The following is a 14,608-nucleotide window of genomic DNA, read 5'->3' on the forward strand; positions in this document are numbered from 1 at the left end:
CCATGTTGTTCGAGGTAATAGTCTGGAAAATGCGTTGAGAGAGTTTGGTCCATAGATGCCACATATCAAGTTTCTTGCAGATCGGTCATTCAGTGCTAGAGGAGTATCATTTTATGTGGTTTTCACAAAATTCAAAATCGTGGAAAATCCATCATGGCAGACCTTATAGGTCCTTGAGGCAAATTCTTTCCTTGTGAATTTATGGACTATATGTCACACCGGGTGGGGCGTGACCTTTCAAAGTTTGCATTTTCAATTGCTTGTTATAGCGCCACCATACAGCAAATTGGCATGGCATTGCATGAGAGGATATGGCCAACGGCCCTTTACCGTCATGCGATTTTGCATCATCATAGAAATTATTTTACGGGAATGTTCATGTCAGTTTTCCTTGGCAGAAGAAGATGTATAATAATGAACGCCAACAAATGCAATATGGTTTCACCAGATTTTCTGCTTGAACCCCTAATAATGAGCGCCAACAAATACAATAGCGTTTGACCCAGCTTCGCTGGCTTCAACCACTAATTAACGTTGGAATAATTATATTATAGCTGTAAACACTGGCGGTAAAAAGCTAGCGCGCAACAGGTAGTTGAAATGCTGAGCTTTGAGCAGTCTTGACCAATGAATAATTCATGATATGTAAATTAGTTGATCGGGTAAACTAAGTCAGTGCTGAGATGAGCTAGAAGTCAGTACGCGGTCAGTCGGCATGCCAAGGGGGCTTGTACCCACTCCTTTAGTTATTTTTTTGTGCATACTTCAGCATCGAAATGTCTCCATCGGAACCACCTCGGTTTTTCTCTGAGAAGGAGGTAGCCAATCATTCCACTAAAAACTCATGTTGGGTATTAACGGGGACGAGAATTTATGATGTGACGGGATTCCTTCGAATTCACCCGGGTGGAGAGGCTCTGATATTAAGCCGGTCAGGGAATGATATCAGGACGGAGATGGAGGGACCCCCACACAGGCACTCAGAGAACGCAAGGCGGTGGATGGAACAGTACTACATCGGAGAGCTGGACACAGACGGTAGTGCGGATGAAATACAGGTGCAGCCTATATGCCAATAAAGAGCCTTCAAAGAGAATAACAAGTATATCTCAGATACTTTTAACTCAAGCATAGTTTATTGTCTGTTACTGAAAGTAGACTACAGTAAAGTAAGATATACTTTATTTTCTCATGGTAAAACGGAACTTGCTGCACATGCAGGTGTGATTTTCACATCTGCTTTGAGACGCATTTCCTATTTGCATCTATCAAGCTCTCATTTCCCCTATTTGTTAACCACATGCATGTGTTTTGTAAACATTAATGTTGATCAAACGTACAGTTCATTCGATGAGTAAAGACAGTATTTTATAGGAGTGGGTTTTCACAAAAATAAGTGAATAATTTCCTGAGTTACAAATATAGACTTTTTTTGTATTATCTCTTGATGGTTGGCCTATTGCATTTCTTTAATTCCTCCTAGTTTTCTTCTGTGAGGAATATGATGGCTCTGTGGCTCCACTTGTCTCACTCTTGGCAGGTGCAACTTTGGATACTTGGGCGTTTCTTGAAGGATAAAATTGCCTGGCTTGCTCTGCCAGCCGCAATTGCTTTCTATTGGCTGCCCATTGAACCTGAATAAATAGAGGAGAGGCTAAGTCTGTCAGTGGTGTTCTTTACTGTAGGCGTGGTGTTCTTTACTGTAGGCGTGGTGTTCTTTACTGTAGGCATGGTGTTCTTTACTGTAGGAGTGGTGTTCTTTACTGTAGACGTGGTGTTCTTTACTGTAGGCGTGGTGTTCTTAACTGTAGGCGTGGTGTTCTTTACTGTAGGCGTGGTGTTCTATACTGTAGGCATGGTGTTCTTTGGGTGGAAAGATTTATTGGGTTTTCGCCAGACATATCGTTTTGCGTTCAGGCCAAAAAGTTCAGTTTTGGTTGGTTATACCTCAGCAAGTTTGCAATTGCAATTCTAAGGTGGGGTGTTCACTTATCCAAATGGGGTGTTTTACTTTAATTAATCTTCTGAGTTTTTTTTAGATTACATTCTTTTCACTTGCCTATTGTGGGTTAATGTGTGTAAATAAAGCTGGGGAAAAGTCTGATTTTATGTATTTTCATTTCAGGCTGAAAGGCAACAAAAGGGGAACATTTTGAAAGGGGGTGGTTACTTTCTATACCCACTGTATAACAGATATTTGTTGCTATTATAACAGACACAGTCTATTAAAACATCCATTTGGAACGATCAATGCTTTCATGTCCTAGGTCTGATCTGATGGAGAAGGAGCCAAATGGCTCCTTATTCCCTATATAATTTACTACTTTGTTGAAGGAAGTAAATGGCACCCTATTCCCTATATAATACACTACTTTTGACCAGGACCATAGGACTGACGTTGTATCTTCTGTATTGTGTTTATGTTGTATCTTAGTGTTTGTAGACTGCATACAGCCAGTGTTTCTTATGAGTTTACAAAAGTGGAGGCTGGTGGGCAGAGCTATAGGAGGACGGGCTCATTGTAATGGTTGGAATGAAATTATTGGAACGGTATCAAACATATGGAAACCACATGTTTGATTTCTTTCCTTTTATTCCATTCCAGCCATTACAATGAGCCTTACCTCCTATAGCTCCTCCCACTGGTGTACAACACAGAACTAAACTCAAAAAGAAACGTCCCTTTTTCAGGCCCTTGTCTTTCAAAGATAATTCGTAAAAATCCAAATAACTTCACAGATCTTCATTGTAAAGGGTTTGAACACTGTTTCCCATGCTTGTTCAATGAACCATAAACAATTAATGAACATGCACCTGTGGAATGGTCATTAAGACACTTAACAGCTTACAGACGGTAGGCAATTTAAGGTCACAGTTATGAAAACTTAGGACACTGAAGAGGCCTTTCTACTGACTCTGAAAAACACCAAAAGAAAGATGCCCAGGGTCCCTGCTCATCTGTGTGAACGTGCCTTAGGCATGTGGCCAGGGCAATAAATTGCAATGTCCGTACTATGAGACGCCTAAGACAGGGAGACAGGATTGACAGCTGATTGTCCTCGCAGTGGCAGACCATGTGTAACAACACCTGCACAGGATCGGTACATCCGAACATCACACCTGCGGGACAGGTACAGGATGACAACAACAACTGCCTGAGTTACACCAGGAACGCACAATCTCTCCATCAGTGCTCAGACTGTCCGCAATAGGCTGAGAGAGGCTGTGCCCAACGTCAACTATGGGCACAAACCCATCGTCACTGGACCAGACAGGACTGGCAAAAAGTGCTCTTCACTGACGAGTCGCGGTTTTGTCTCACCAGGGGTTATGGTTGGATTCGCGTTTATCGTCGAAGGAATGAGCGTTACACCGAGGCCTGTACTCTGGAGCGGGACCGATTTGGTGGTGGAGGGTTCATCATGGTCTGGGGTGGTGTGTCACAGCATCATCGGACTGAGCTTGTTGTCATTGCAGGCAATCTCAACGCTGTGCATTACAGGGAAGACATCCTCCTCCCTCATGTGGTACCCTTCCTGCAGGCTCATCCTGACATGACCCTCCAGCATGACAATGCCACCAGCCATACTGCTCGTTCTATGCGTGATTTCCTGCAAGACAGGAATGTCAGTGTTCTGCCATGGCCAGTGAAGAGCCCGGATCTCAATCCAATTGAAGACGTCTGAGACCTGTTGGATCGGAGGGTGAGGTCCATTCCCCCCAGAAATGTCCGGGAACTTGCAGGTGCCTTAGTGAAAGAGTGGGGTAACATCTCACAGCAAGAACTGGCAAATCTGGTGCAGTCCATGAGGAGGAGATGCATTGCAGTACTTAATGCAGCTTGTGGCCACACCAGATACTGACTGTTACTTTTGATTTTAACCCCCCCCCCCTTTGTTCAGGGACACATTGAATTTCTGTTAGTCGCATGTCTGTGGAACTTGTTCAGTTTATGTCTCAGTTGTTAAATCTTGTTATGTTCATAAATATTTACACGTTAAGTTTGCTGAAAATAAACGCAGTTGACAGTGAGAGGACGTTTCTTTTTTTTTTTGCTGAGTTTATTTAAGCCAAAGTTATCAGTGCGGAGGTGATGACATTTTAAAGAGCGTTGTAGAAAAAGACTCCCAGCCAAGGAGTGGAACTTGTTTAAATTCAGGCATGTTACCATGACAACATAATCAAAAGAGCGAAAGATGGTGTGTGTTTATGACTTGCAACAAAGCTTTTGTCAGAAAGGCAATTCCCATCAGAATCTCACTGTGTTTGTATTTTAAAACTGGTCAATCCTGTCTGTCTGAGTCAGTCTGACACACTATGCAAGCAGAGTACTGTATGACCCATAACAGTCAGCGAATTTGGGAGCAACTTTCCATCACTCTAATGGTGGTAGGTGACATGCAGGTTTAGTTGGAGAGGGAGTTGAAATCAATGTCTTCCAGAAAATGAAGATCAGATAAGAGATTATCTTTCCTCCAGTACCTAGTGTGGGCATGGGGGGGCATGGGGGAGGCAAGGGGGAGGCATGTGGTTTTGTCACTGTCTTGATCCCGTTTACCACAGTTAAACGCTGTGTCACTGTCTTGAACCTGTGAACTAAAGTCAACACTGTCGCTGCCTTGATCCTGTTAACTAAAGTTGAACACTGCTACTGTCTTGATCCTGTTAACCACAGTTACACACTGGGCTCTATTTTCGTCTGCCTTTAAGGCGGCGCTTATTGACTACGTTTGGCATGTCTGTGTCCAGACTGCAATTTACAGTAGGCCTTGATCCTGTTATTAACCACAGTTGAACACTGTGTCACTGTGTTGATCCTGTTAAAGGGGCAGTGCAATTAAACACTTGATTTTCCTGTTTTTTGATCTTTCCAAACTATGAGGTTGAAATAACACTCTGAAATGTAGATTTTTTTTTTGTTGTATAAGAGCTGTTTGAAAAAAATGCCTTGAATTTCAGCCTGTTCAGGTGGGATGGAACTTTCAGCCCACATCATGATGTCACAATGTGATCTGATTTATAACAGACCAATGACTGTTAATCTGGTTAAGGGGGTGGGATCTCGACTATCCTATCAGGCAATCAGGGCGGTGTATGTAAATATCTTCACATTTGTTTCCTAATGCCTACATGGTCAGATTGGCCCTTCAAATGCTCAAAGGAGGGTCAGGGAAATAAATGATAAAACAATATACTTTTTAGTTATTTCATTAAACAAACACAAAGTGATTTATGAGACATACAGTGATGATAAAAAAATGAATAAATAACTGCATGGGGGCTTTAACCACAGTTAAACACTTTGAACTGTTCCCTCGTGCTAGTCATTAGATATGCCTTAGTATGTCACTTTAACCATGTTCATCTCACTGTGAAAGTCTTATTTTCTTACTTCAATTCAAACCATCGGGTTCAGTTTCAATTGACAGGCTTCTGTTTCACATGTTAACTTTCACTTGTGAAAATCAAGATATTCAGTTTCAAATGTAAAAAACATTCACATGTGGAATTGCAAGTACACATGTGAAAATCTAATTTGCAGGTTCAGATGTAAGAACTCCAACTGTGAAAATCTCACTTTCACATGTGAAATTGGAGATTCACATGTGGGGTTGAAATAATGTTTTTCTCCTCACATGTGAAAAGATGGTGTTAGCATGTTGCAGGAGCAATGTTTTCACCGGTGGAATTAGGGTGACCACATCTAAAATGTACATGTGTAACTTCACAAGTGTCCAAAACCATGTGTCTTACTCATGAAAATAATAAATATACAGTACCAGTCAAAAGTTTGGACAAACCTACTCATTTAATGGTTTTTCTTATTTAATAAAAAAAACAGTTTTTCTACATTGCAGAATTAATAGTGAAGACATCAAAACTATGAAATAACACATATGGAATCATGTAGTAACTGAAAAAGTGTTAAACAAATCACATTTCATTTTGTTGTTGGAATGACCAGTTTTTGTCCAGTGGGGGGAGCCTTCTTCTTCCTCAAACCTATAGTCTCTTAATCACTGATACAAACATCTTATGCTGAGCTAAAAGCACGTAGAACATAAAAATCATCTTTCTATGCCTACTTCCTGATATTAATGTTATTCAGGTCTGCAAAGGCCCATGTCAGCATTGTCCTGGTCATTTATGATGTTCATGTGTGCTAAGCTGTATATGCAGACTGGTCACAGACTAGACGTAACATGGTAAACCCGGGACACTTAAACCCGGTACACTGAAATGTAGTATGATAAATTATGTTTGGTATGGTTACTTAAAGCAAAAAATGAAAGGAGTGTGGTTGGTTGGTGTGGATGGGTAGACGTATAATGTGAACGTCTAGCAACCGAAAGGTTGCGTGTTTGAATCTCATCACGGACAACTTTAGAATTTCTTGTAATTAGCAATTTGGCAACAACTTATTACTTTTTTGCTGCTTTGCAATTACTTTGCATATTAGCAAATCCCTCCGTTAACCATTTAACCTAACTCCTAACCGTAACCCCTAACAACAAGCCTAGCTAATGTTAGCCAGATAGCTAATGTTAGAAACCTAGCCACCTAGCTAACCTTAATTGTAATCTGTAACATATCATACAAATTGTAATTAGTAACATACAAATTTAATGACTGACATCCACAAATTAATACATACCATACAAAATGTAACATATCATACTAAATGGAGTGTCTCGGATTTACGTACAGAATAATACGAAATGCTGAGACCATGTTGGTATATGTGGAGATACCCTTACACCTGTCTTTCCCATACACCTGTCTTTCCCAATCTGTGAGCTTTGCATTTTCTACCTGCTAAATAGGATTCTGCATACTGAAGAGTCTTCCCAGTTTCCACCGCAAGAGATTTTCAGTGGTTGCCTGCTGCTCAGACTGAATCTAGCTCAACTCACTGGTCACCATGTCCATATCGTGTTTGAAATCTATAAGGGCTCTTCTGGGATATTGTGGGAAAATAATGGCAGTGTCTTGTCTAACTGTGCATGTAGTAACATGACACCAAGTCCCAAACGTCTCCAGCTACAGTTTCTCTCTCTGCTTGTAGTACCATCCCTATCCATCCAACTGAAAGAAATATCATTTGTGTGCATGCGTTTGTGAATGAGAGTAATCTTGATTTCTTGCCAGTCAGTTTTGACTGGTTTTGTTAGTGAGAGGAGCAGAGTTATCCTGCTATCCTAACTTAAACCTGTGTGTGTGTTTGAGGAGAGGGAGAGAATTCACACACCACCATACCCTGTTACTGTTTCTCTCCACAATGTCTTCCACAAGGAAAAGTCACACTTTTATAAAGACATCTTACTAACATAAATGGAATCATTCATGCAGGTTTGTTATATGGCAGACAAATTCCTAAAATTTGAAACACCTGCCTGGGGCTGTTTTTACACTTTAATAAACAGCTGAGGTGACATTTGTACAAGGTGACTGTTGTGACTTGAATGCATGTGCCGTAAGTTACCTTAATTGAGTAATTAAGTGAACCTTAATTACTTCATTACCCACTTGCCGCAATTAGCAACTTGCAGCCGAGACGTGACAAGGTGGTAGTTTCATACCCAATAGGCCCAGGGTTACACATTTCAACAGAGCCATTTCAACTGATGTGACTGAGACTTATCTGACAATGAGGTCAGTGGCGGTTGGTGCCATTATACAACCGAGCCTAGAAATGAAAGTTTATAACGTCGGTGCACAGGTTGAGAGACAAATTGGTGTAATTCAGGTGACAGACAGGGAGACATTCAATACCGCCTTGTAAACTCTTGCTTGCATCTAGCTGATCTGGGGTGTAATCATTAGTCCAAACAGTTGCAAAATGTTCTGTTTTGCAACTAAAACTAGAATTTCTATTGGAGAAATTCAGCTTGGTCCATCCTGTTTCATTCCGATTCTCATTTTGCAACAGAATCGGCTGAATGAATACACCCCCGATCACCTTCACACACAGTTGACTTTCATAGCAGGCACATACAGCATCGTCACTTTGCTCGTTGTCTAATTCCTTCTGACATCAAAACACTCCTCCTCTCACCTTTTCCCTTTACTTGTGGACTTCAGTGCACCACACAACAGCTGTGTGTGTGAACAGGTGGAAAAAAACTCCAAGCCAAACGTTCACACCATCACCGCTAACCGCTACACAACCTACATCATTGTCACCATATTAGCTAACGTCATAGTCAACATAGTTCTAGTAGCTAACGTGTTAGTAAACCCACAAACCAATCTATGTGTACAATCATGCAGTACAGTGTATAGCTAGCAGTTACACCGGCGGGCCCTGGTGGCAATAAATTAATAAAGCTTACCTTGAGTTGGAAGAGTTGTGGTGTTGGATAGCCTTAGCCAGCTAACTAACATAAATAGCATCCTCTCTGTTTGAGTCAGGTTGTTGTTTAGGCTAAATTAGCTGCATTAGCTAGCTAAGTAAGTGGAAGGTAAACTAAGAAGAAAAAAATAAAAGGAAAATATATATTTTTAAAGAAATTAATTGAACTATTCTTTCTTTCTCTTTTTGAGTCAACTACTGACCACACTTTAAGCACTCCAGTGCCAGTTAGCTGTAGCTTATGCTTTCAGGACTAGATTAATTCTATGATCCTTTGATTGCATGGACAACATGTCAATTCTTGCTGCAAGAGCTCAAATAGGTTGGACGACATCCTCCGGAGTCATCATAATTACTGTGCAACTCTATGGAAGGGGTAGAGAACCATGAGTCTCCTAGGTTTTGTACTGAAGTCAATGTACCCAGAGGAGGTCGGAAAATAGCTTTCCTCCGGCTTCACCATGGTTCTACCCTAGAGAGTGCTGTAGACCTTCATTGCAAAACAATATGTTTTAGTCAGTAATTTGGTGACGTGAATATATTTAGTATAGTTTCATCTAAAATGGATAATTTTTTTGTATGTTTCATTATTAAGACAATTCTGAAATTCCCTGAGTAGGATGGTCCACCTCTAAGGAGACTCCACTGAATGAGATGTATAATGTTTTAGTTAACACTCAATTAAGGCTGTGTTTGTGTGGCTTATCTCTCTCAACTATGTAGCCGTCTGACTGTTTACCCTGGCACATATATAATAGTGATGGTTAACAATTAACCAAGATAAGTCACATGACCTTGTCGCAGTAACGAGGGATGGAGCTGTTGATGTCGTCTGAGGGAGACCTTTTTTAATGTGATATAATGATGCTTAATAGAGGCTTTGACTGGGCCCTCATTGCTGCTCAGATATGCTTAGATGTTATTAATATCTTGAGGTAGATGTTGTTGATCTTTTTCGAGTACACATGTATTTGAGTAATAAATTAATAAAATGTAACTGTTCAGTTCTCCCAGCCTGTATGCCTCCACACCAGGCAGCCCACTGCAACCAAAGACAATTACCCACATACCCTTACAACTCCCAGACCGCTACTGTAGAAGTAGAAATGGAGGAAGAACAGTAGTATAGGTTTGGTCACCAGAAAAGGTCACATCTAATTCTTGAACGAGAATATGGTTTGATGTCTGGCAATGCAAAACTAGGCCTCATTTGTTCATCACTGTCCAATGCCTACACTTTGTTACCTGTTATGAATACAGGAAGGTGTGGTTACGGGCTATGTAAGGAATTGTACACCAACTAACAATAGTGATCAGTGGTACATGACCTTTGAGTACGTATTTCGTTAACCTAAATTGTATGGTGACCAGAGGTTTGAAAAGTGTATAATACAGTGTTTGCAAACTCTAGCAATAATTGAATACACCATGTGGTCTTTGTCCAATATTCCTTGCATTCCACACATTGTGTCATAATTCACATTGTAAGAGTATACACAGGCACACCCCTATTCAGTGTAGTAGACTGAGTCAAAATAATGTGTTTTGCTGGTGTGTCGCCTCAAGCGATGACACACACAGCATGTTGTAAGTGTCAAATCAAATTGTATTTGTCTCATGCGTCGTAGACAACGTGTAGACTAACAGTGAAATGTTTACTTACAGGCCCTTCCCAACAATGTAGAGAGAAACAACACGTGTAGACTAACAGTGAAATGCTTACTTACAGGCCCTTCCCAACAATGCAGAGTTAAAGATAAGAAAACATTGAAATATTGGCACAGTGAATAACGAATAAAATAACATTGTTGTATGTATATGGAGTAGAAAAATAACATGGCTATACTGCAGTATCTTCAATGTGAATGGGGGTGGGCTCGGCCCTTTGTTTCCTGTAGTCCACGATCAGCTCCTTTTGTCTTACTGGCGTTGAGGGAGAGGTTGTTGTCCTGGCACCACACTGCCAGGTCTTTGACACTATATGCTGTCTTATCGTTGTCTGTGATCAGGCCTACCACCCTTGTGTCGTCGGCGAACTACTGGCACATTAATCTTCTGCACATCTACCATTCCACTGTCTAATTGCTATATTGTAATTACTTCGCCACCATGGCCTATTTTATTGCCTTACCTCCCTTATCTTACCTCATTTGCACTCACTGTATATAGATTTTTCTTTTTTCTACTGTATGTTTGTTTATTCAATGTGTAACTCTGTTGTTGTATGTGTCGAACTGCTTTGCTTTATCTTGGCCAGGTCGCAGTTGTAAATGAGAACTTGTTCTCAACTAGCCTACCTGGTGGTGAAATAAAAAATGACTGTTAGAGTTGTGAGAGGCCACGTAGTCGTTGAACAAGGAGTACAAGAGGGGACTGAACAAGCACCTCTGATAAACCTGCTACTGAAGCTGTTCCTGTGTTGTATTAGAGTGCTGTGGAGTGGCTGGGTGTGTGTCATTGTCCATAATCATGTGTGTTTTTACATGCAGCCTTTTTATGATCATGTCCTGCATTGATTCCAGGCTGCAGCCAATTGTAGCACTGGCTTTGTTAATGATTTTGTCAAGCTTGTTCAATTATTCCTTAGCTAAATTCCCTTTCCAGCACACAATGGCATAGATCACTACACTCGCCACGACACTGCTATAAAATATACAAAACATTTTGTCACATACATTAAAAGATCTATGCTTCCTTAAAAAGTACAGTCTGGATTGGGCTTTTTTTGTAGACGCTGTGAGAATTCTTCTTCCAGTTCAGTTTGTTGTCCACTATTACACCCAAGTACATATAAGAGTCAACAGTGCCAATCTCTTTTCACAATAGATGTTGGAACATTGCTGCGGGGACTTGCTTCCATTCAGCCACAAGCGCTTTAGAGGTCAGGCACTAATGTTGGGCCATTAGGCCTGGCTCGCAGTCGGCGTTCCAATTCATACCAAAGGTGTTTGATGGGGTTGAGGTCAGGGCTCTGTGCAGGCCTGTCAAGTTCTTCCACACTAATTTTGACAAACCATTTCTCTATGGACCTCGCTTTGTGCAGTGGGGCATTGTTATGCTGAAACAGGAAAGGGCCTTCCCCAAACAGTTGCTACAAAGTTGGAAGCACAGAATCATCTAGAATGTCATTGTATGCTGTAGTGTTCAGATTTCCTTCCACTGGAACTATGGGGCCTAGTCCGAACCATGGAAAAACAGCCCCAGACCATTATTCCTCCTCCACCAAACTTTACATTTGGCACAATGCATTGGGGTAGGTAGCGTTCTTCTGGCATCTGCCGAACCCAGATTTGTCAGTCGGACTGCCATATGGGGAAGTGTGATTCATGACCCCAGAAAACGCATTTCCACTACTCGAGTCCAATGACGGCGCGCTTTACACCCCTCCAGCCGATGCTTGGCATTGCGCATGGTGATCTTAGGCTCCTGACGAACAGTTATTGTACTGATGTTTCTTCCAGAGGCAGTTTGGAACTCTGTAGTGAGTGTTGCAACCAAGGACAGGTGGTTTTTACACGCTACGTGCTTCAGCACTTTGCGGTCCCGTTCGGTGAGCTTGTGTGGCCTACCACTTTGCGACTGAGCCGTTGTTGCTCCTAGACGTTTCCACTTAAACAGAACCTACAGTTTACCGGGGAAGCTCTAGCAGGGCAGAAATTTGAGGAACTGACTTGTTGGAAAGGTGGCATCCTATGACGGTGCCACATTGAAAGTCACTGAGCTCTACTCCAAATTTTGTCTATGGAGATTGCATGGCTGTGTGCTCGATTTTAAACACCTGTCAGAAACGGGTGTGGCTGAAATAGCTAAATCCACTCATTTTGAAGGGGTGTCCACATACACATATACAAAAGCATGTATTTGTATAAATTGATTATGCTACATTTAGATAAATTATAAGTAATTTCAGTTTTGTTGAATAGGAAATACATAAAAATACATAAAATATTTAATATTTGTATCATACTGTGTACTTGAACTTGTGTCCTCAAAAGTGATTACACCTCAGCAATTTATAACTATTTTTTTACCAGAAAGTAGAGATTTTAACCTATCTTGGAGTATGCAGCATTACTGGTTATTGTCTATAGCCCTCTCATGATAAATAATTACTTTTGGAGATTATGTAGATTACATTTAAAAGGTATCGGCATCCAGAGAGCAGTTGTTGTAGGTTAATTGCCTTGCTCAGGGGCAGAACAGCAGATGTGTCCACCTTGCCGGTTCGGGGGTTTGAGCTAGAGACCTTTCAGTCTGTTTGGCAGAGATGCTGTCTAGAGTCATGACATGAGGTTTCAGAAGGTCTGGACGGACAATTTTAGATATCTTTGAATACATTTTGCATAACGTCAATTGTTTTCCTCCTGGTTGTCATCGGAACGTGTCAATGGGAGGAAGCAGCGAGAGAGTGAGATGTGGTTAGGATTTAGAGAGAATAAATGACAAAGTAGGAAGAGAAGAAAGGGATGTGGTTTTAGCCTTTAGTGCACAGCAGCGTGATAGTACCGCGGTTGATGGTAAAGGAGAGATCAACGTTTTACACAATAGTTACCTAAGTAAAATGGGTGAGGTTCATGCTTTTTCAATTTCAGTCAGGGGGAGGGTTTAGTGGGCTATTTTAAAAGTTGATTCCAGGGGACGGTCATGTAATTTGTAATCTGTGCGAGTGAACTGGGCCTACTGATGTCCTGTTCAGTTTGAGAGGGAGAGCGTGAAGATGAGGACTGGAGGCATTTTTTGTGTATGTTGTTCCGGATCCCTGTTAGCTGCTGCCAAGGCAACAGCTACTCTTCCTGGGGTCCAAAGCTTACTACTGATATAATTGATTTTAATCAAAATTGAATTGACCTAATTATATAAAACTATCAATAACGTCGCTTTAGTCAGCAATGCTTTATGCTAGAAACAATCTGTAGAATGCTGGGGAATGATGTGACTCCGATACATTTGGAATATATTTGGTTTGTCTCTGACATCCAGAGGCTGCGCTACAACCTATTGCCGAGGAGCAGTGGTGTAGTGCTGTTTTTAGGTGAGGGAGCGCAAAAGATTTGTACCGGCAGATTGAATATCCTTTATAGAATAGGTGCATATAATGCATCCTCCAATTGCAACGTCTGACTATATGCCCACACAAGTCTCAAACATTTTATATTTTTAATAGCCACACACCAAATTAGGCATAGCTCATTTCAAAGTAGGCCGTTATCACTGTCAATCATGATTGATAATTCTTCACGTTTCACCGTTAATGTCCAAACGGCATGCCAATCAATTTAATCAGTTTCATGGGAATATGCATTTAGATCTTATTGAATAACTGTTTTGCGAGCTAATTAAATCAGATGGTGTTAACAAACTATTAGCATTTCTTGTAGGCCTATTTTCTTTCAATCAAATCGCTATTGATTTTTTTTTTTTTGCCACATCAGGAAATATTTTACTATTCAGCTTCAGATAAGAAACGACTGAGAAGGTCGTGTGACTAAATGTAAATGACTAAAATGTAAAAATGTTTTTGGTGTAACATATTATAGGTCTACATTAGGCTTATATGCTATTATATTCGGATCTGCTATGTAAAATACAAATTAATCATTACGTGATCAGCTTTACTAAATGAGCACCGTTGTGAGAAGTGTTATTATTATTACACATAGAAGATTATGTGACGAGTAGGACTATTAGATGTAGCCAACCTCTGGATGAGGGTTATTTTGAGCGATGTGAGCGCCCTTTGAATCGTAGTCTTGAATGGACAGCAGTGGTCAAGTATCGTTCTGGGTTCTACTGCAGGAGTTCCGTGGAGTTTTATGAACATTCATTGCAGACGCGGTGAATTTGGATTTTAGATTTCGATGGTGTGATAAGGTTCATGTAGTAGGTCAGTTTGTCTGCATATACAACAGAGGTGGTACGTTTCTGTAAGCTAAGCACTCAGACATTAGGGCGAGTTCAAGTGCGTTGTACGTTTTAGCAACCCCTGGTAGAGTTTTCTGTCTGTTCTTGCTACGTCGGATTTGGCCCGCTCAGTGGTCACGCCTCCGACCGACGGGCCTATGCACACACGCCTACAGTTCATCATTCGTGCCACCGCCATAGAGAGAGAATAAAGGGAGGATACCTAATTATAGCCTGCTATAAACTACATATTTATTTAGTTTGTCATTCTATTGTTTTAATTGAATTTCTGTGGCAATATAGGCAAATGTATTTCAAATTATCAGATTTTTCCAGATGTTTTCTTTTTTATCA

At 40.9% G+C, this 14,608-nt stretch overlaps 1 protein-coding gene across 3 annotated transcripts in view; it reads left to right on the top strand.

Moving 5' to 3' along the window:
- LOC115151856 (fatty acid 2-hydroxylase) overlaps positions 1-14,608 on the top strand; it is a 44,301-nt gene continuing 29,693 nt past the window's right edge. For 2 of the 3 annotated variants that reach the window (XM_029696153.1, XM_029696155.1), the window contains exons 1-2: positions 1-81; positions 797-1,058. In XM_029696153.1, the coding sequence (XP_029552013.1) occupies positions 56-81; positions 797-1,058 (288 nt within the window). In that variant the 5' untranslated portion in view covers positions 1-55. Of the gene's footprint in view, positions 82-670; positions 1,059-14,608 lie in introns of those variants that run through there. The other variant, XM_029696154.1, reaches the window with a different exon arrangement.

This window comes from Salmo trutta, chromosome 17, assembly GCF_901001165.1.
Source record: "Salmo trutta chromosome 17, fSalTru1.1, whole genome shotgun sequence".
In the NCBI taxonomy this organism is placed as follows: Eukaryota; Metazoa; Chordata; class Actinopteri; order Salmoniformes; family Salmonidae; genus Salmo; species Salmo trutta.